Here is a 20,305-nt window from a genome sequence, read left to right as displayed (position 1 = left end):
CGAGAGGAGTGGCACCTATATAAGGTGTTGAAAAGGGTATTTGCTCACACTTTTACGCTGAATTGGTGACCTCTTAGGTGTTTAATTGACTGCATTGAGCAATATTGAAAGATGGTTAAAGCTGTAGCATTGTTGAAGGGTGACGCAGGTGTGTCTGGTACTGTTTACTTCGAGCAGAAGTCCGAAAGTGAACCTACTACCGTTTCATGGGAAATTTCCGGTAATGATGCCAACGCTGAGCGTGGGTTCCACATTCACGAGTTTGGTGACAACACTAACGGTTGTACCTCCGCTGGTCCACATTTCAACCCTACTGGTAAGACACACGGTGCTCGTGAGGCCGAAGTTAGACACGTTGGTGACTTGGGTAACCTCAAGACCGATGGCAAGGGTGTCGCTAAGGGTTCTCTACAGGACTCACTGATCAAATTGACCGGTCCAACTTCTATCTTGGGTAGAACCGTTGTTATCCATGCCGGTCAGGATGACTTGGGTAAAGGTGGTGTCGAGGAGTCTTTGAAGACCGGTAATGCCGGTGGAAGAAACGCCTGTGGTGTCATTGGTATTACCAAATGAATTAATTAGTTCTTTATATTAAGCACTATACATACTTTTCTCTACAAGATTCTTACTTAGAAATCGGCTTTCCCATGGAACTCGTATTCACCCGCGAGGACAGGGTCCATGATCCCTGCGGCAGCAGCGATTAGACCGACGAATGGACGTGAAGGGTCTAGCACTTTCGAGGTGTACTCTGGATGGTACTGTGTAGCGACAAAATAGTCGTGGTTCTTCAGTTCAAAAATCTCACAACGTTCGTTGGTTTCGTCTTTACCAACGAAGACTAGACCCTTGTCTTCTAGTTCGCTGACCAATTTGGGGTTGATTTCGTAACGATGACGGTGTCTCTCTAAAATGGAAGCCTTATCACCATATAATTTCTTAATCTTACTCCATTCGGTGGAGTCTTGGAAGAAGGTAGGTCTCAAACCCAATCTCATAGTACCACCCATCTTTTCCTTGTCGATCTCAGGCATGTAGACAACCACTTGGTCCTCTTCGGCTAGATCAGGGAAGAATTCGGCACTGTTACCATTTTTTAGACCCATTACGTTACGAGCAAATTCAATTGTAGCGATTTGCAGACCTAGACAGATACCTAGGTATGGAACGTTGCTTTCACGAGCCCACTTGGCAGCTAAAATCATACCTTCAGTACCTCTGGAACCGAAACCACCAGGGACTAAAATACCGTCAGCGGTACTAACTTTATTCCAAGCTTCATGAAATTTGGCCTTGTCAACTTCCTGGGACTCAGGTTCCAAGTCACTTGCTTCAACCCATAGGATCTCCAAATGGGTACGGCACTTCATCGAAGAGTGCTCGAGGGCCTTGATCACTGACAGGTAGGAGTCCTTCAAGTTTGTGTATTTACCAACTAGCGCGATCTTGACCAGTTTGTCGGAAGCTTCGAAATTCTTGGTCATAGAGGTCCATTTCTCCAATAACTGTTCACCCCTCTGTCTATCTTCTGCGGCCAATTGGATGTCACCCAATTGTAATCTTTTGTGCAAGTAGTCCATCATCTTTTGCTCTAATAGTAACAATGGGATGTGGTAAGTGGACTTGACATCGTAAACGTTAACAACTTGATCGGGACCAACGTGGCAGAACATAGCAATCTTGTTAATGGTAGGTTCATCTAGAGCCTCGGTACACCTACAAGCGATCATATCTGGGGTCAACCCAAGAGATCTTAGATCCTTGATGGCTGCCTGCGTAGGTTTAGTCTTTTGCTCGCCATGGATCACAGGTACCAAAGAGACGTGAATCAAAGCGAAATTCTCCTTACCAACTCTGAATTGAAATTGTCTTAAAGCTTCCACAAATGGTGCACTCTCAATGTCACCAACGGTACCACCGAGCTCAATGATACAGATATCGGGCTCCAAACCAGTGTCATCCACAGGAATACGAGCTACACGTTCAATCCAATCCTGGATGGCGTTGGTCAAATGAGGAACAATTTGCACAGTCTTACCCAAGTAATCACCTTTTCTCTCCCTAGAGATGACGTGAGAATAAATTTTACCGGTAGTAATGTTGTGGTCCTTAGTTAAAGTAACCTTCAAGTAACGCTCGTAATTACCCAAGTCCAAATCGGTCTCACCACCATCGTCAAGAACAAAACACTCACCGTGTTCCAAAGGAGACATAGTACCAGCATCGATGTTCATGTAAGGATCGATCTTAATCGAAGTAACTTTAAGACCTAAGGTCTTAAAAAGCATACCGGTAGAAGAGGCCAAAACACCCTTACCAATACCGGAAATGACACCACCAGAGACAACGACGTACTTCATTCTAACTGCTATGAATCCTGTTTGTATTTTAGCCTGCCCTTCCTTTGAAAGCTACCAAATATTACTAGAGTAATTACCTCTAACGAGCGAACAAGTTAATCACAAGTACAAGCAAAAGGCAGGGGTGAATTAAGAACAAGTTAAACAGAGTTGAATGCAAAATGTGATAAAATCGATCGTAATTGAAAGTTGTAATCAACCGTTCAGATGCGATGAGGTGTGCGATGAGCTCGAAGGCTCCAATTCTCGAGGAAGTAGAAAAAAAATTTTAAACGAAAAAAGAAAACCATTTTACCCAGCCAGACGGACCTTCTAACTATGAGCTATAAGAATAAGACTAGTAAAGTTTATTGACGAATTGGGACCCGATTGGAACCTAAGTGGCATCTTGAACAACGTCTGGTGATGTGTCTAGAATGATGTGTTTAGGAGGAGCGTCAATGGAAATTGCTCGCTACTAAAAAAAGGATTTACAGCATTGGATCGTAACCACCGTGAATCTTGAGTGCTATCAGTAATTCTTCGATTCTTTCATTTTGATCTATGATTTCAGACCGTCCTAGCGTGGGAATACTTTTTATCTTGTCAGACTCATCAGGAGTATCTTTCTGGCTATTAATCTTGTCGCTAAGTTCCCTCAATCTAGTGGTCAATCGCGAGTATTGTAATCTTTCTTCTCTGAGTTCTTGTCGTACTTTGTCCTCTCTTTTCATAAATTCGGCAACATCATAGTCCATCTCGTAGTTCTCTTGCATTAGCTTGCCCAACCTCAACGCAAGAAGGTCTTCAGTAGTGGTCAATCCCATGTCTGGATTGCCTTCGTATTTCAGCAATCTTTCCAAAGTTCTTATCATTGCAGCACTCTTCTCAATACTCATCTGAAGCTGTCGTCTGGTAGCCAGGGTGCTTTCAGCGTCCTTGTCTCTGATCCTGCCATGGCCACGTTGAAGCTGGTAGAGCTTATCGAGTGCTTTTAGAAGTTCACCATACAATTGAACGTGCTCGCGTTCTAGTTCTTGAACCCTTTCCATAGGCCAGGTTGTTCAAGCTTGATTAGAAGGAATCATGAGTACTTCGCGAATCGCTTGCTCAAGTCGCTTGACTAAAAGTAATACAAATCATCATGACTGATCCATCGACGGTGCTTCCTGCTATATATTCATTCCCACCACTCTATACCCGACAACCGAATGCGATTATCAGGAGGCAGCAAATAGCCTCATGGATAGACCTAGTTTTAGCATACTGCAAATCACAAAACTTCTGGTGTATGACATTAGAAGGTGTCCCAGTAGATGAGTACAACAAATCGAGGATTAGCATATTTATAAATTCAGAGATTCAGAGATCGGTGCCTCAAGTATTTGTGGAAGAAATATGGTCAAAGATGTGTGAAGAGGGGAAAGCTATGGGAACCGAAACTGGGAGGAAAGACTCGTCCCAGTATTATGTGTTATGGAGAACTCTAGACTCTTGGGCCTCCTTAGTGTTGCAATGGTTTGAAAACTCGGGGAAACTGAATCAGGTAGTGACCATATATGAACTAGCCCAAGGGGACGAAACCGCTGACTGGGAGTTCCATGGCATGCCAGAACCACTGTTAGCTCACTGCATTAAGCCTTTATGTCAGAGAAACAGGGCTACGTTAATAAAAGATGAAAGAGGAAAACCTGTCGCTACTAAAGTCGTATGATACAGGTCGGGTTCCATATATACAGGACGGTAGATATCGATGTAAATATTCACAGAGCAGAACCCTCATAATGAGTCTGAGTACAGTCTATTGTTTACAACACCCCAGTTTAAGTTATTCAGGACGTTTTCCACATATTTTGATCTGCCTTGAACGCCGTAATCATGCAGGTAAGCTTGATCCCAAAGACTAACACATACTAGTGGCACTGTCCAGTCCTTGACCTTTTTGTCTCCTTGCTCCACCACTAGCTTCTTGATTTCTTCTAATTGTGCAAACTCCTCTAAGGTCAATGCACAATTCAAATCGAATAGTTGATTCCTTGGGAAGTAGTACGGCGTACCGTTATTTTGTATCGTTAGAATATGCAGTTCTTTATCACTGTTTTCCACCAAAAAGAGCCAGCCCTGCCCAAGCACATCCTGCTCAGCACGACGGACCATTTCTTTCTTCAAGGCTTCCCAATCCAAACCAAATGATTCCTCTACACAGGTCAAAAATAAACGAGATGGTTGAGTCGAAGTAGAGGTGAAGGTTGGAACGATGTTTTCAACAAATAAATGATTATTGTGAGCTGCCGAGGCCAGATTGAAGATATGACTTTGAGAAGCTTTTTTAGCCGTGTTCAGTAGTAAGTGGAAAGGCAAATATGATTCCATACTGGTACCAGTTGTAGCAAGTGTAAGTTTATCACATAGGTATTTTTGATGCTGGTCCCACAGAACTTTGAAGCCACCGACACTCAGCACATTTGGAACACCCTGTCGACTTAAATGCGATGCCTGTGGGAGCCTAGGAACTGTATGCACACCTCTCTTGGTCACAATCGAGCGGAACATTGTCAAATAGTTTTGATTCACGGTTCAATCGGTCCAAATGGTCGAAGAAGCCTGCTGATCGACCTTGAGCTCACTATTTCAATATGATTTTTTCATCGAAATAATACTCAGAAAGAAAAAAAATGAAATTTTGAAAAATAAAAAACATGAGAGCTAAGGGATTCGAACCCTTGCATCCGAAGATATCAGAGATTTTGGTCGATACAACCTAAATCTGACGCCTTAAACCACTCGGCCAAACTCCCATACAATTTCTGAATGACATGTGAAACTAAATGTACTTTATTAATGACGAGATCTTAGGAGCCTATCTCTTTCTGAGTGGGGCCTGCCAGTGGTATTTTTACTCTTGAGTGAATAAATCACAATATAAAGAATGCCATAGCTAGCCACTGTCCTTCATATCTCGCCTGCGAGAATCCACTAGGGACTTACAAGGCCAACGAAGGAGCTCATTAGGGCGAGCGGACCGTTTCCTTCACCTGAAGGAGAAGAAATGGCAGACCTGCAACTTGCTATCGAATGCTTGCAACAGTGCTTTAGAATGATGTTTCACATAATGAGAAAATAACAGATTTCGTGTGCATCTCCAGAACGATATGCGAACTCTTTCCACCCTAGCCTGTTAGTATCTTCCGGTAGTTCAGCCTGGTTATAGTCTCTCAACCTTGCCAATTCGACTGTAGCTTCCGGTGTCGATGCTTGAGCGTTTTCGATCCGAACGATAGCAATACCAATTTCAATGAAATTATGCCCCGAAACATAACGTGTTAGATAAGTCCGAACCACAGCTGTAGAAAGATCAAACTTGCTTGCAAATACAGGGTACAATATCACCAGTTATGCAGATAATGCTACGCAGACTATATTCTAGTACGGCAAAGGTTGCTAGAAACGGTCCTTTTAGGAGGCTGCGGCAAAGAGGTGATGGCATTCAAGGTGCAAGAACCGCACTGGCGTCTGATATCCTTGGAAGTCAAGTGGAGACAACCTTCATCCAACCACATCATCCGGTAGCGACAACTATTTTGAATGAGCCAACAATTGTCATTGAGAGGCAGCTAGAAATGATGAACGTTTTCTTAGGGTTCGAACAGGCAAATAAGTACGCCATAATGGATGTTTTGGGGAACAGGATTGGTTATATGCAAGAAAGAGACTTTTCAATAGGCAAGGCCATATTGCGTCAAATTTACAAACTGCACAGACCCTTTACGGTTGATGTCTTCGACAATTGGGGTAATGTTATTATGACTATCAGAAGACCTTTCTCATGGATTAACTCACATATTAAAGCGTTTTTGCCACCTATTACGACAGTAGAGCAGGATTATGTCAAACAATCGTCTACGCTCGAAAAAGAGGTACATTCGTCGTCACCTTTTGGTAATGTACCTCAGCCTCAATACATCGATGATTCACAGGGCGAAGGAATACTCGTTGGTGAGTCTATTCAAAATTGGCATCTGTGGAGGCGTCGTTATGAACTTTTCCAAAGGGACCTCGGTTCAGAGGGGTCCTTTTCAGAGTATGGGCAAATCGATGCACCTTTCCTATCGTTCGAATTTCCGGTGATGGACGCAAATGGTAAGATAATGGCAGGTGTTGACAGAAATTGGGTTGGGCTAGGCAGAGAGTTTTTTACTGATACAGGTGTCTACGTCATCCGATTCGACTCCAAGCAAAGCTTTGAAAATGTTTACCCACCAGATTTGCTAAGCGATTCCGTTTTGGATTTAGATCAAAGGGCAGTCTTGCTAGCTAATGCTGTATCCATCGATTACGACTATTTCTCCAGGCACTCAAGACATAGCGGTGGACTACTTTCCTTTGGAAGCTATGACGAATAGTTACGTACACAATCTTGTGAATAATTCAACAAATAGAGCTACATCCTCCGACATTAAAATCGACTCATGATATCAATTTATTCACTTCTCATTAATCGACATCTTCTTTAAAAACAAATCACGTGACTACTCTATCATACGTTTTGAATTTCAAGTAGTTTCTTAACATAATGGAAGATCATCATCACCACAAGTGATCTTTCAATAGCAGATAAGCCTAGAGTAATCAAGCTACTGATGGATGCAACGTATAACAAGGTAAACCCTGTGAGCTTGGGCCAAAATAGAAAGAATAGAGATGCAAAGAAACGGAAGAAGGAGAGCACAGTGTCTAAAGGCGGAAAGATTCCTATGCCTCCTGCTTTCCCCCCACCAAGTGCGCCTCCAGTGCCACCTCCTTCACAATTCCTACCATCGCAACTTCCGGGCGTATTGGCCCCAAGCGGAGCAGGTATTTCGTCTTTTCAAGAGCCCTTACAGCCCTGGAAAAGTAACATGGAAGGTTCTCTCCCGAACAATGGTTTACCAGGTGTACCTACAATGAGTCCTTTTTTCTTCAATAACGGTATGAACTTTCACCCAAATGATAGTGGGCTGCCTGTAGTACCGAAACCGGAAAAATCAGGAACAATCTCACCTAATCCGAGCTTCTTCCCTTACTTGAACAATACTAGCAGCATGCCACAAACAGGCCTTCATGGTGTATGGAATGGACTGAATCAGGCAACTCGATCAACTCCTAAATCATCACTTGGTAATGATGGAAGAAAGAGAAAGAGTAGTAAAACGAAGAATCACAGAATGATTAATGTCGAGACCAATTCAATGTCCTCCGTAGAAGAGATAGAAAGAAGAAGGAAAAGAGCAGAGAGATTCAATAGCTCTCAGAATAGTAGAAGCTCCACCGCCTTGGACGATGAGGAGAATTTTGCAAATTTAAACGCCATCAGCACAAAGTCTCATAAATACGACAAGAACAAGCGCATTGTGGGCCGTTGTCAATCGTTGGAAAAATCTTATCTCAGATTGACATCAGAGCCGAACCCCGACTTGGTACGGCCACTAAACGTCTTGAAGAAGACCTACAGCATGCTCATGAAAAAGCATCAAAAGCGGCAAGCGAGTTACCAGTATCTATGTGACCAATTCAAATCGATGAGACAAGATTTGAGAGTCCAGATGATCGAGAATCAGTTTGCTGTGAAAGTTTACGAGTCCCATGCTCGAATAGCTTTGGAAAATGGTGATATAGGAGAGTTTAATCAATGTCAAAGTAGATTGATAACATTGTTTGAACTTCCTAGTATCAAACCATCATGTCTTGAAGAATTCACAAGCTATAGAGTGCTATATTACATGTTAACGGAAGATAATGGCTCCATCAACACGCTGAGGCTAAAATTGATGACGGAGAACCAAGCAGTCTTCAACAACGCTCTAGTTCAAACAGCCTTCACGCTAGCACACGCACGGTTAATGGGTAATTACCATCAATTCATGAGGATGTACTCTGCAATGAAAAGTCTTGGTAAAAAATTGGTTGATGCTTTTATCGAAAAAGAGAAATTGAAGTCCCTCGTAGTAATCTGTAAAAGTTACAATCAAATCAATTTGGACTTCTTGATTAAAGAACTACAATTCAAAGATGGCGGGGAGATGACGGAGTTTTTCAGGCGTACAAACATTCAGAAATATGTTATCATAAAGAACCCTGGTGAAACTAACGAATTTCAGTACCTAGATACAAGAGCGTGTCGCCTTCCTATTCTCCAACAATATTTTCATTCGAAAAAGATAGATATCAAAGGCCAGCAATAAATCGTTCAAATAGTTATTTCATAATCTCATTTTGTCGCTTATAAGGCGGCACTAATTCCAGGGCTGAGCGAGTCCTAGAAGAGAAAAATTGAGTTTGCTCTCCTCATCGGCATTGTCCATGTACCACTGTACTCTATCGGAAACCAAGCTTTGTCCCAAAAGATCCTTGTCCTGTGTGACACCTAGAAGCTTAGCGCCAGTAGGTCTTCTACCATCCAGCTCGTAAATTTTACCGTTATGCTCGACAAAGGTAATGAAGTGTAGATCAACCTCACCATTTTCTGGAGCCTGTGTTTGACCTTGACGGAATCTCTCTGCATTATCTTCGCTCAGTGAAACGACGAAATCGTCCGTTATCTCATCCGCATACTGTCCATTGTCCCTTTGGTTCGATTTAAGGAAATTCAGCAGAGGAGAATCAGTTTTCAGGAGCTCATCGTTGTTAGCTAGGGAGTGAAGTATGCCGTATAATCCGCAGGCGTTTCTAATAGTCTGTTTGAACCAGACTGGTTGATTTCCGTCATTGGTCTTCAACTCAGTGTTGTCATCAGTACGTAAATTCTTTTCTGACTCGAAGACTTCATTCAGAGGGAAAAGTAGAATAAGGGCTTTCACTGGTCTAGGAACGAATCCCAACAGATCTGGATCAGTAAGTGAGTATATATCAACGAATTCATGCGATTCATCTAGGCCCAAATTGTGCGCAAATTGAGTAAACACCTCAGGGTTAGATTCTAGAGGTATGACAGAACGCTGGGTACTCATTTAGGTGCTTTTCGTTCTGATTGTATTGTAAGGTCGCTTTCATAAGGGCTGAATAAATGTCAGATTTGAGTTAAGGTCCTAGTTACAAAAAAAACTGTCAGAGGATACGGCTATATAAGACATAAATAAATACGATTATGGGGCATCAGTACATTCCCAATCAGTTGGTTCATGTGCTTCTGGATGCTCAAAGGCCTTGATCTGCGACTCGGTCAACTTAAAGTCATAGACATCAAGGTTACCAGGCAATCTATCTACGTTACTCGTCTTTGGTAGAGGCAAGTAACCGTGCTGTAGAGACCATCTGATTAAAACCTGCCCGGTATTCTTTCCCACTTCCTCAGCGACCTTGACCAATTGTGGATCCTTTAATTTATACCCATGAGTCAAAGGCGCGTAATCCTCAACCACAATTCCTTGACTTTGACACCATTGCGCCAACTCCTGTCTCATGCACCAAGGTGAAATTTCTATTTGGTTAACCACAGGTTTGTATTTCAATCCTTCCCAGCTCAAAAGCTCTTCGAGATGATGTTGACCATAGTTCGATACACCGATCGATTTGACAATACCTTCATCAACAGCTTCCTGCATTGCCTTATAAGTCTCCAATCTCTTCCTTGAACCGCTTAATGGAGAATGTATTAGCAAGAGGTCAATGTAACCCAACTTTTCGACCTTTTGCAAACATTCTTTAATGGCTTGCTTAGCTGGTTGGTAGCCGTTCTGGCTATTCCACAATTTAGTAGTGTAAAAAACATCTTCACGCTTATTGTTCTTGGGATCTTCTTGCAACCATTGGTAAATACCTTCACCAACTTTCCTCTCGTTGTTATACAGCACAGCAGTATCAAAATGTCTATAGCCGCACTTTAAAGCTTCATATACAATATTCGCAGTGGTACTTTTTGGTAAATCATAAGTACCAAGTGCTAGACTTGGGATCTTGACTCCGTTGGACAAAGTGTAAAATTTCGGTACAGACATAATCAATTGTACTTACCGACCTTCCAATGATGCTCTCGAGTATTGCTTTACAAGAATAAGCGTCCATTTATATACCTCTCGTAAATATCCTTTATAATGGTTGCCATGGCAATGCCGAGCGCAATTTGGGAGACTAACGTTTAAAACTCCTTGCAAGACTTTGCGATGTGTGGTAAAGAATAGTATCAATTATTCATTATACAACCGAATATCTATTTTCTTTTGTGATGCACTGCCGAAGACGTGGTCGGTTATTTCAAGGGCTTTGGTGGATCTGCTTTCTTCCTATTGAAAATACCCAAATTATCTAGGTGCCTTCTAGCGAATTCGTAGACTGTGAAAGTGACGGCTTGACCCGGTGCGACTCTCATGACTCTTGGAGTGATACCCTTGTAAAGGGCACGGAATCCTTCTTCCTTAACTAATTGAGCTCCGATCTTAGCGATTCTGGTCCAGCCGGAGTCCTTGGAGGTACAGCTATCCTTTTGCAACCTAGTCTTGATTGTGTCTAAAGGAGCGTTGGAGAAAGGTCCGATGGCACCGGATATCAGCCCAATACACGAAGTTTCCCACGATGGTAGAACTTCGGTACCATGATAATCCTGCAAATACTCTTTTAATTTCGAGTAAATCGTGAAGTTTGCACCTTGGTTAGTAGCCTGTCTTGCCGCCGTTAAAGAAACACCCCGATACAACGCCGAAATACCTTCTTCCTTCACAATTGTGTAGCATGCATGAACGGCATTCTTGTATTTGGGGGCTACACCTGGTGCAGTAGGATTCAAATGTTGTGCTTGCAACCTAATTTTCACAACTTCCATCGGATTGACAACCAAAACAGCTTCAGTAATACCCGCTCCAACACCAGCCAAGAAAGTATTCCCTGTAGAGACAATCCCAGTCTGTTTATCTGCGACCAAAGTCCTATAAAACTCGTAGGAAGAGAATCTAATGGCCATCTTTGGGATAATCCCAATAACCACTGCACCAAGACCTTTGTACAGGGCAATAAACCCCTCCTGCGTATAAATAGTCTTACCAGTAGTTATAAAACCTGGTGGTTTAATTTCACCAGAAGCTGCTCTTCTGTAGATCTGCATTCTCACTTTTATCGTATCCAATGGGTGACAACATAGTGCTTCAAATAGACCAGCGGTACCACCAGCTATCAAATTGACAGCTGGATTCGACGATTTCTTCTTTTGAGACATTGGTACTAGATCACTCAATGGTCAAGAGTCAAGTCAAAAAGAGAATTTGATCTGAACTGAAATACTATGTGGTTTTATATCTACCCCCCGGGGTAAATAAGATGTGTTAAAAAATCCGACAGGAATGCAGGCGGCAGGCGAAAGAAATAACTGATCATTGGTCGTGACCTATGGGAGCCGGATACAATGCAAGTCAAGAGAGGGCAAACCCCGAAACGGTGAACCGTGTAGCGGTGAAGCGGTGAAGCGGTCTACCGTGCAGCTTCGTGACTGGACACCGACAAGCTGCCTCCAGAAGATAGGCTTTTTAACTAGCAAATTGCGCGCAATAGATTCTGCTGGGTTTAGTATGTATGATTGATCTCTGTCAACCATTTTCCCAAACCTTACTGTAAGCACTGGCGGACAGGCAGGAAGATCCCTTAAAATTAAGGGCTATCTTAACGCGGTTCAGCGGCCGTTTGTCCGGACCTTGGAAAGCGTCAGCCCGGGATAACCGGCGATTCGCGGTGCCGATCGGAGATAGACTGAGGATGGTCAGGTGACCGATACTGGTTCACGGTGTATATAGACTTATATATACACAGATGATGCTCAATGCTTAAAGATGATTGATTATAGTAGACGTAGTTTGTACATATGTAAGTAGTAGGTGTGCTTAGGCTTCGGCCATTTCTCTCAATCTTCTGATGGTAGATCTGACAGTAGCGGCAGCAGCGGTGGAGACAGTGTAAGCACCACCAGCAACGGTCTTCTACAGGAAGCACAGGTCCAGATACCAGCAGCACCTCTCTTAACGGCCTTCTTACCGCAGAAAGAGCAGTCGTATCTGGCGTGTTGTTGGACTTCCAACTTCTTGACTTGTCTTCTCAAGGAGGAACCGTAACGGACACCGTACTTACCTGTGATACCGACCTTCTTAGTTCTCTTAGCCCTGTACGATAATTTGTTAGTAAGGGTATTCTTTAGTTGTAGTACATTGGGAATTGATAAGTTCTTTGCCTTCGGATTCTTGGTTCTTTCTCTCTTCTTCTCAAATCATGGGTAATTCAAAGGAGTCCTCTCTTGTCGTAAATCAATTCTTTCATATGAGCGTGTTATATCATACATTTTTAATCAGTTGTCTTGATCTCTTACAACTTCAAAGATTATTCAAAGTGTGCAATTTCTGTAATTTTTCAACTTTTACTCATTGCCATACCATACAAAGTAAGTTGTGAGTCGAGAGTGCTGTCGTTGAGTGATTCGCGCGAAGCGAGAAAAGCAAAGCAGATTTAAAAAAAATGAAACCGAAAGGTGTAAGGATGTATTAAGAGTGGTGTCCAGGAGCAGTCACACAAAATTCCGGTCCTGGGAAATGTCGACCCCTCACTGTTGGATAGCAACAAGATAGATTGGGGTCAGAGGGAATGTTTCGAGCACTGCCCAGATGTCAGTTTCCTCTTTGGGACTCTAATGGCGATCCACGCGGCAGTGGAACTCAGTAACTCTATTCGAGAGATGCATTGTAACAACCGTTTTAAGTAAAAACATGTTGTCTCTTATACCTCTTGGGGGAAACAGATCTGCTGCCCATCACAATAAATTATGTTCTGCGCGGCTGGAGCAGCGGGAGAGAGGAGGCTTTACCTTAATAGGAAACCAAAGATGCGGAGTTCTGACAGCTACGCTGCTGGGGACAGTTTCCCCATACTAGCTGTTCCATAATCTACGCGTTGCGGTTTTATATTGGTATGGATAATGGTAGTAAACAGTCTCTAGCCGCTGGTGACAATAAAATAGTAGTGACAGGGTATCTATAATTAATAGCACAGTTTGATCTGATAGAATAAGCATATATAAATGGGATCATTAGCTTCTTTCAGATCTGATAATCTCTCTACTTTTCGTGTTTTTTATCACAACAAACAAACAAACAAACAAATATTATGATTTCGGACTCCATAACATTAAATAGCCTGTTTATAAGCGCACAAGGGCGCGATGACGATGATGTTTCGATCAATTCCACAGATATTTATGACTGTTATTTGCAACCTGATAATTACGATGACACATACGAGGATTTAGAAGATTTGGAGGATGATACATTTTTCGAATCTTCGCAGTTGCATCAATTGGTTCAAACACAACCGGTACAGTTGATCAATGAGCAGGATTTGATAGATAGATTACCGCAACCACAGGAATTAGTGGTAGAAGAGGCTTCTAATGGAATTTCTCCAATGATGACCTCTAGATCTTCTTCAATGTCTTCCACTTTTTCGAAGAGAAATAGCCTTTATGGTAACGTTCCTGAAAGCATAGATGAAGAGATGGGTCTCGAGTGTGATGGATCTATGGTCGAGAGGAAGGTCCAACCCCTTTTTTCTGCATTTAACTCCATTTACAACAATACAGCACAGTATGAGGATTACAGCGCTCCCAGGTCGTTTGCTATACATGAAAGTGCATTGGATCTAGGCGCAGAAGTAAATCACTATGCTATTAGTGACTCGTACCACTATTCAATTCACAAATCCTCAAATACGCGGTACGCAACGGATGAAGAGATAGAGTTTGTCAAGAATTTGAATTCGAAACTATCGAGATACTCTGGTTACTTCACTGCTGGTTCGAAGGATCAGGAGTATTCTGATAAGGTACGGTTCCAAGAGATCTCCTACAAATTCAGTAAGACGTATGTCTAGGGTTTATGGTCTTGTACATTAATAGGATATAGTGAAATTGATTTGCTCGCGACGCGATTTCAAGTTTTGGGGAGTGAAATAGTACTTCAGCGGCAAAAGCGAAAGCGAAAAACTCTAGAAATGGCTGCGCAACAAAGTTATCATTTATACGACGTTAGGGAACTTATGCTGCCCGGCCATTCAATAGTTATGAGAGTCAGTGAGATATCGTGACATCAATACTCAAGGATTTGAAGCATTCAATTTAAACCAGGCACATATAGACCCCGTTTGAAGGTGATAAATCCAGAGACCAACAGAAGAGTTAAGTGGCACTTATACTGGTCTCTTTCTTCAGGATTCATTCAAGATGATATGTATATATATCACTCAAAACGAAATGACAATAGTAAAGTCAAGTTCCTATCAACTTCATATTATCAAAGGAGGACAGAAGGACTTCATCTCAGGAATTGACCGCTCAAAGGCGATATGAGCTCCAGTGATGAGGATGACAAATTCCTTTACGGTTCAGATACAGAACAGGCGGAAGTAGGGTCCAAGAGAGTATCACAGGATAACGATGGTGCACTGAGTAAGCGACAAAAAGTCTCCAACGAAAATACAGAGAAAGACAGCTCGAGTGATTCAAGTCAAGGTGAAGACAATGATAGTGAGTCATCAGAAAGTGAAAGTGATTCAGATGTGGAGTTTATCATTAGTACAGGTACGGACTCTACTCGACTGGATTCTGCTACAGCTTCGGGAGCCACTGCCACTGCAGCACAACCTAGTGGTATCACATTAGCAACTGCTCCAGTAGAGACTCCCGCACAAGTAACTGAGGATGGCACACCATTGACCAAGACAGACGCATCACTCGTTCCACCATCAGGTACAATCGATTTGGAAGCAGAGGGAATGTATGAAGGCCAGCCAGTTACGAGTTTAGATCCTGAAGTGTTGAAAGAGAAACCTTGGAGACAGCCTGGTGCTAATCTCAGCGATTATTTCAATTACGGATTCAACGAGTTCACATGGATGGAATATCTCCATAAACAGGAGAAACTGCAACAGGAATACAATCCTCACAAGATACTGATGGGAATTCTCACACTACAGCAACAGGGCAATCTAAATGGACCAAAGACTATGGCGAACTCCGGAGATATAAACAACTCGGGTGGTATAAAGTCGAATACGCCGATCAATCAGCATGTACCTAGCCATCCTATGATGGCACCTGGATTCCCCCCACTCCCGATGTTCGGCGGATTTCCATTTCCCGGTATGATGCCTCCCATGAATCAACAACAGAAAAAGTGAAATTAGGTAATTATCATTTACATATTAAGAAACAACTAGTCATGTAATGTCATATTGAGTTAATTAGATCAAGTAATTTTGGTTGAAGTATTTGACCCACGGCTGATGACACCTGTTGAGATCAACTACGTCTTTTATTTTATTGAACCATTCTGCTTCTTCTTCCGCAGATTCAGTGCTAAATGCAATCCTTTCTCCATTATCGAAAACCAAATGGAAGCAACCACTAAACAACACCAGGTCAGTCAGATTCCTTTCTCCCTCCTTTGGAACATCGCCAGGTCCAAAAACATTGACAACCTTCAAAAGGTTTATGTCAACTTTGGCTTGACGTGACATCTCATGGTATCCAAGCATATTGTTGCCCTGCAACTTGAAGAAACGCCTTTGTATACTGCCCTCCACATCACCGCCTTCTTGAAGCAGAAACCCTTCTTTAGTAATTGCTTGCTGGGCTCTATACTTTGAGATGATGTTATGAGCGATCGCCAGTGTCTTGGGCAATTTCTCAAAGGGCGATGTTCTTTCCAAATGGCACGCTTCGATGTTCAACGTACCAATGGCATAAGGAGGCCTTCTTGGTAGTTCATGAATCTTCTTTGTGGAGTTGGAGTCCGATTTGCGTGCCCATTCGTTTATCAAAGTAAATGATAAAGGTTTGCTTTGGAACTTAATTTCCTTTAAAAAGTCTTTATTAATTGGAATTTCGCATCGACCAAATGATCCGTCCCTGGCAAACAAGTAGTCCCACTCATCCTTTTTTGGCGCTGTTTGAACGAAACGCTTTTGATATTGGTATTTACTTTTACCGAAGGGAAATTTCCTGCCTACAGGCACTCTCTCAACTATCTCTTTAAGCTCGTTCTTTGGCGACTCGTAGCGACATTTCAAAGTGATGATCAGCTTTGGGATTTTGTCTAAATCATTATCAAGAATAACTTCGAATTCCTGATTGATTTCCCATTTCTTATCATTTGCCAGAGTATCCCAAGCGGTTTGCACCACATCCTTACCATTATCAAACTCGATTGCGAATTGGGCCTTATGATGTGTAATGCCATGTATTAATATATTAGCCACATTGTTTAATCTCAGGTATAGGTTGCCCCTGTCAGGTAGTGACTGATCAACTTGTTCTTCATTCGACAAAGATTTTTGTTCATCAGACTCAATAGCATGCACACTTTCTGGAAGCACCACTTTCTGCTTTTCTTCAGGCTCGAATGATTGAATGGCTAAACCTTTGAAATCGGTATCAGGTTTTTCACTGTCATGTTGCGCTGGCTTTTTATGCTTAACCTTAAATGGGCTGTCGACGTGGGTCTTCTTGACTGGACTCTGTCCATCCTCACCGCGACTTGGGCTGACGAATAGAGCAGAATGGCGCTCTGACCCCACGTCGGTACTCACTAACGCGTCGTATCCTTTCAGGCTCAAACCTCTGCCGACTGAAACTTCCTTCACTGGTGTTTTGAGTATCGCAAGGTTGACAGGAGGCTGTAGGGACACCGACTCTTCTGCTACTGGTTCTGGTGTATGATTTTCTTCCTCAAGCAACTTATTAATCACATCCATCGATATGGTCTTCTTTACGTCGCCCGTTGGAACTTCAAACTCGGATTGGTGATCCCAAACATTATACTTGCCAGTTTCGATTTCTGAATGGTTCAAAATTGAGCGATTGTCATGGCTCACTGCTTCTAGATAGCTCATAAATTCATCTTTCAATTTCGCATCAGGCAAGCACGGTAGTAAATCCAGCTGAAAAGCTGAGAAGTCGTGGTCTGGCTGCTTTTCGATTTCTTGATTTCTTTCTTCTGCGACATCATCAACAACAGTATGTTCTTCCGCTGGGCCGGTAACGATTTCCTTGTCATCGAGGCTCTCCGCATCATTCTCATCAATTTCTTTCATAGATGGATAGAGTTTTCTTCGACTCTTGATGTTCTCCTGAATTCTTCTTGATATGATTGTGTTCCTTCTGAGGGGATCTAAAGCGGTCTCAAAATTCGAGATGACATAACTATCTTCAACATCACAAGATGCTTGTCTGGACTCAGGATAATAGTATTTGCTTCGGCTTATGACTCTTGGCTTGAATTTGAAATTGTGCTCTAAATTACTGTTCACACTAGCTGATGTATTGGTAGAATCAGTGCAACGCGAAAATTGAGAATTTGAACTAATTGCTGGTGAAGTGGCTCTTATGTCTTCCTCTTGCATGTGCCAGATCGAGAGATAGTTTGATGGCTTCACTGATTTTGTTAGATCGATGGACTCTCCAGATGTTTCAAAATCATCGACAAATGGATCATCAAGAAATATAGATCCCACTGGGGCAAACGGGGGCAAGATTGAGAATTTCCTCTCATTTTTGCTTTCCTTACCACCGGAGGAGATGTTGGCGCCAGCGGTCTCATTCGCATGCTCCGCGATTGAGCTAGACCGGCTTGTAGTTGTGACGAAGTCGTCTTGACTGCTTAGAGGATTCAACCCTTCAACATTTGTTTGCAGTGATTTACTGGTCACAGTTTGTGCGGAATCATGAGATCTTGGTATTTCGATGGACTTCTCTGATTTATCGACGCTTGAAATTTCAACTTTTTCCGGCTTCTCTTGATCAACGTCCTTGACAGATGATGCTACATCATGCAAATCGGTGAAGCCAATCTCAGACTGATTGTCTTCTTCGCTGTCAGCTTCAAGAGATTTCTCTTTCGAAGCGGAGTGTGAAGAAGTGAGAACTGGCAACTGAGGAATTTCAGGTGGATACTGACCTTTGTGCATAGACCTTTCTATCACGCTCCCGCTATCTGAAATTATGTCGTCATCTTTATGCGAACCCTGCTCTTCGTCCTGGGTTGTGTCTTCGTCTCCCATTAATTCAGCTTTGATATGCAAGTCGTTAACTGGAGCTTCAAGTAGCTTTACGGTAGGAGGCGACTCCATTTCTTGATTGGAGTAAACCGAATCAGGGCTACGGACGGTTTCCTTAGCAGATTTGTAGCCTTCAGCCGACGTTGCCACACTAAAGATCCTCGAAGTATTGGGATGACTAGTCACCATCACTTCATTCTCAAGTGGTTTGCCATCGTCGTAAAACTTGCAATCAGAATCATCTCCATTACCACTCACCTTGTCATCCAGTAACCTATAACTGTCATGCTGAATAGTAGTTTTCAAATCAGATATACTGTCGCAACAGGATGAGCCGGAAGAGATTCGCGTCTGTGGTTCTCTACCTTGGTTTGTTATGCTGAATTTATTGATGTTCACTGTGTTGACCAACGGTATCTTGGAAGGGGAGTGTTGAACCTCATTCATATACTCCGAACATGAATCATCGTCCTCTATCTCGTCATCAGCCCCAGCTAAATTTTCCATGGACTGAAAGTGAATTAAACTAGTCTCCTCGATGGAGTTACCTATACTTGGGATTAATGGCTTCGTCGGTTGTAGAGTAAACTTGATTGGACTGGCCTTTTCCTTTTCCTCTGATTCGAGTTCTTTTTCCTCCAGTTCTTCAGTCATCAATTTCAGTCTTTGAACATTCCGTTTCTTGTCAAGCATATGCGATAGCTTCTCGTCCAAATCGGTAACAGTGTGTTGTAAAAGGTCATGAGTTGTAATCACTGGTTGTTCGTGATCCTTTTCATCTTCAGAGTCTGTGTGAGCCTCCACGATAAGTGATTGATTCACTTCCACTGGTTTAGCTGCCACAAATGAAGATTTTTTCCAACTTGTTGTCAGTTCGTTAGAATCTTGTTCGTCTTCTCCCTGGTCACTAACATCCTGATATTCGTGGAAATTCACACCTTCGCTGAAAACAACAGACTTCCTGCTGGGAGCTAAAGGCTCCACAGTTCCAGCTTCTCCATGCTCATCTCCTTGATCTTCATTTCTCACCATGATATTACTTATCGTGTTGTGAGAAACAATCATATCCATAGTCTCATCTCCAATATCTTGTAATGGAATACTCCAACTCCTGGTCTTTTGACTTTCCCCACTTCTGTCAGTAGAAGATTTGTTCTCCGTACTGATAGTGTTCTCCATCTCATCATCAATCTCCTTCAACAGCGAATCCATAGTCTCATCAGCTACCGCATTACTAGTCATCGCGCTCGCGAACTTTACAGTTCAATTCAAATCGCTTCTCGAGACTCAATTGAAACTACTCAAGACTGCACTGCATCAACAACGAGAGAGCATCAAACATGTTCTCAACTCTCGAGGGTCTTAACCTTGGTGATAACTCTATGAACGTGTCGCCGTTGTTTACCTTTTACCACTATTGGATAGGCAGGTAGCTTTTACATTTCCCGATCGGAACACTGCCAAGCATTGACGTCACGTGATACTTTTGAGCTTGCCCAATCCATTGATTCACCATACTCATTCTATACTCAAACAAACCAGAATCAATAATGACCAACCCTAATCAGAACCAGGCTAAAAAGAGAAAATATCAAAGAGCAAGACTGCCAGATCATATTGGAATGAGGATGCTGCTCACCTTTCTCAGCAATGAGACCTGAATACGTTTATGCCGACGGCGGCTAAAATACTTAGTCTGAAGCTCACATTTGAATCGTGGCATTCCGTGGTAAAACATTCTCAGCCATCAATCAATAAAGAAAGCTCGAATCTGACCCTCAGCAGTGGCTTCAACGAAGAGCTATTTTACTACGAGCCAAAAAAAGTCGCTGAAAAGATGGGTAGGGACCCAAACAGTACATCAATAATAGAGCATTGTACCATAGATGCTGACAAACTTTGGAACT

General features: G+C 42.5%; 14 protein-coding genes and 1 non-coding gene across 15 annotated transcripts; 6 read left to right on the top strand and 9 right to left on the bottom strand.

Moving 5' to 3' along the window:
• Positions 1–111: 111 nt before the first annotated feature.
• On the top strand, positions 112–576 carry SOD1 (superoxide dismutase SOD1; the record flags this gene model as incomplete). The annotated part of the gene is made up of 1 exon (XM_003680392.1): positions 112–576. The coding sequence occupies one exon, from the start codon at positions 112–114 to the stop codon at positions 574–576; it is 465 nt and encodes a 154-aa protein (XP_003680440.1).
• Positions 577–632: 56 nt separating this feature from the next.
• On the bottom strand, positions 633–2,363 carry TDEL0C03390 (CTP synthase; the record flags this gene model as incomplete). The annotated part of the gene is made up of 1 exon (XM_003680391.1): positions 633–2,363. The coding sequence occupies one exon, from the start codon at positions 2,361–2,363 to the stop codon at positions 633–635; it is 1,731 nt and encodes a 576-aa protein (XP_003680439.1).
• A 470-nt stretch (positions 2,364–2,833) lies between these two features.
• On the bottom strand, positions 2,834–3,394 carry MCM16 (Mcm16p; the record flags this gene model as incomplete). The annotated part of the gene is made up of 1 exon (XM_003680390.1): positions 2,834–3,394. The coding sequence occupies one exon, from the start codon at positions 3,392–3,394 to the stop codon at positions 2,834–2,836; it is 561 nt and encodes a 186-aa protein (XP_003680438.1).
• A 92-nt stretch (positions 3,395–3,486) lies between these two features.
• VPS25 (ESCRT-II subunit protein VPS25) lies at positions 3,487–4,056 on the top strand (the record flags this gene model as incomplete). Its single annotated transcript, XM_003680389.1, has 1 exon — positions 3,487–4,056. One exon carries the CDS (start codon positions 3,487–3,489, stop codon positions 4,054–4,056), a length of 570 nt encoding a protein of 189 aa, XP_003680437.1.
• Positions 4,057–4,121: 65 nt separating this feature from the next.
• On the bottom strand, positions 4,122–4,895 carry RSM26 (mitochondrial 37S ribosomal protein mS42; the record flags this gene model as incomplete). The annotated part of the gene is made up of 1 exon (XM_003680388.1): positions 4,122–4,895. The coding sequence occupies one exon, from the start codon at positions 4,893–4,895 to the stop codon at positions 4,122–4,124; it is 774 nt and encodes a 257-aa protein (XP_003680436.1).
• A 147-nt stretch (positions 4,896–5,042) lies between these two features.
• TDEL0Ctrna9L lies at positions 5,043–5,140 on the bottom strand. Its single transcript is given in 2 exon segments — positions 5,043–5,087; positions 5,102–5,140. It is a non-coding gene; the product is annotated as a tRNA-Leu (tRNA).
• A 597-nt stretch (positions 5,141–5,737) lies between these two features.
• On the top strand, positions 5,738–6,745 carry AIM25 (Aim25p; the record flags this gene model as incomplete). The annotated part of the gene is made up of 1 exon (XM_003680387.1): positions 5,738–6,745. One exon carries the CDS (start codon positions 5,738–5,740, stop codon positions 6,743–6,745), a length of 1,008 nt encoding a protein of 335 aa, XP_003680435.1.
• A 237-nt stretch (positions 6,746–6,982) lies between these two features.
• On the top strand, positions 6,983–8,563 carry THP3 (Thp3p; the record flags this gene model as incomplete). The annotated part of the gene is made up of 1 exon (XM_003680386.1): positions 6,983–8,563. One exon carries the CDS (start codon positions 6,983–6,985, stop codon positions 8,561–8,563), a length of 1,581 nt encoding a protein of 526 aa, XP_003680434.1.
• A 51-nt stretch (positions 8,564–8,614) lies between these two features.
• On the bottom strand, positions 8,615–9,328 carry YUH1 (ubiquitin-specific protease YUH1; the record flags this gene model as incomplete). Its single annotated transcript, XM_003680385.1, has 1 exon — positions 8,615–9,328. The coding sequence occupies one exon, from the start codon at positions 9,326–9,328 to the stop codon at positions 8,615–8,617; it is 714 nt and encodes a 237-aa protein (XP_003680433.1).
• Positions 9,329–9,463: 135 nt separating this feature from the next.
• On the bottom strand, positions 9,464–10,315 carry TDEL0C03320 (aldo-keto reductase superfamily protein; the record flags this gene model as incomplete). The annotated part of the gene is made up of 1 exon (XM_003680384.1): positions 9,464–10,315. The coding sequence occupies one exon, from the start codon at positions 10,313–10,315 to the stop codon at positions 9,464–9,466; it is 852 nt and encodes a 283-aa protein (XP_003680432.1).
• A 251-nt stretch (positions 10,316–10,566) lies between these two features.
• On the bottom strand, positions 10,567–11,526 carry SFC1 (Sfc1p; the record flags this gene model as incomplete). Its single annotated transcript, XM_003680383.1, has 1 exon — positions 10,567–11,526. One exon carries the CDS (start codon positions 11,524–11,526, stop codon positions 10,567–10,569), a length of 960 nt encoding a protein of 319 aa, XP_003680431.1.
• Positions 11,527–12,204: 678 nt separating this feature from the next.
• On the bottom strand, positions 12,205–12,636 carry RPL43B (60S ribosomal protein eL43; the record flags this gene model as incomplete). The annotated part of the gene is made up of 2 exons (XM_003680382.1): positions 12,205–12,460; positions 12,635–12,636. Coding segments are annotated over 2 exons (258 nt in total).
• Positions 12,637–13,454: 818 nt separating this feature from the next.
• On the top strand, positions 13,455–14,216 carry IME1 (transcription factor IME1; the record flags this gene model as incomplete). The annotated part of the gene is made up of 1 exon (XM_003680381.1): positions 13,455–14,216. One exon carries the CDS (start codon positions 13,455–13,457, stop codon positions 14,214–14,216), a length of 762 nt encoding a protein of 253 aa, XP_003680429.1.
• Positions 14,217–14,687: 471 nt separating this feature from the next.
• Positions 14,688–15,521, top strand: FIP1 (cleavage polyadenylation factor subunit FIP1; the record flags this gene model as incomplete). Its single annotated transcript, XM_003680380.1, has 1 exon — positions 14,688–15,521. One exon carries the CDS (start codon positions 14,688–14,690, stop codon positions 15,519–15,521), a length of 834 nt encoding a protein of 277 aa, XP_003680428.1.
• Positions 15,522–15,584: 63 nt separating this feature from the next.
• Positions 15,585–19,640, bottom strand: BUD4 (Bud4p; the record flags this gene model as incomplete). The annotated part of the gene is made up of 1 exon (XM_003680379.1): positions 15,585–19,640. The coding sequence occupies one exon, from the start codon at positions 19,638–19,640 to the stop codon at positions 15,585–15,587; it is 4,056 nt and encodes a 1,351-aa protein (XP_003680427.1).
• Between the last annotated feature and the right edge of the window lie 665 nt (positions 19,641–20,305).

Source organism: Torulaspora delbrueckii, chromosome 3 (assembly GCF_000243375.1).
Source record: "Torulaspora delbrueckii CBS 1146 chromosome 3, complete genome".
Lineage (NCBI taxonomy): Eukaryota > Fungi > Ascomycota > Saccharomycetes > Saccharomycetales > Saccharomycetaceae > Torulaspora > Torulaspora delbrueckii.
This window is presented reverse-complemented; position numbering and strand designations above follow the sequence as displayed.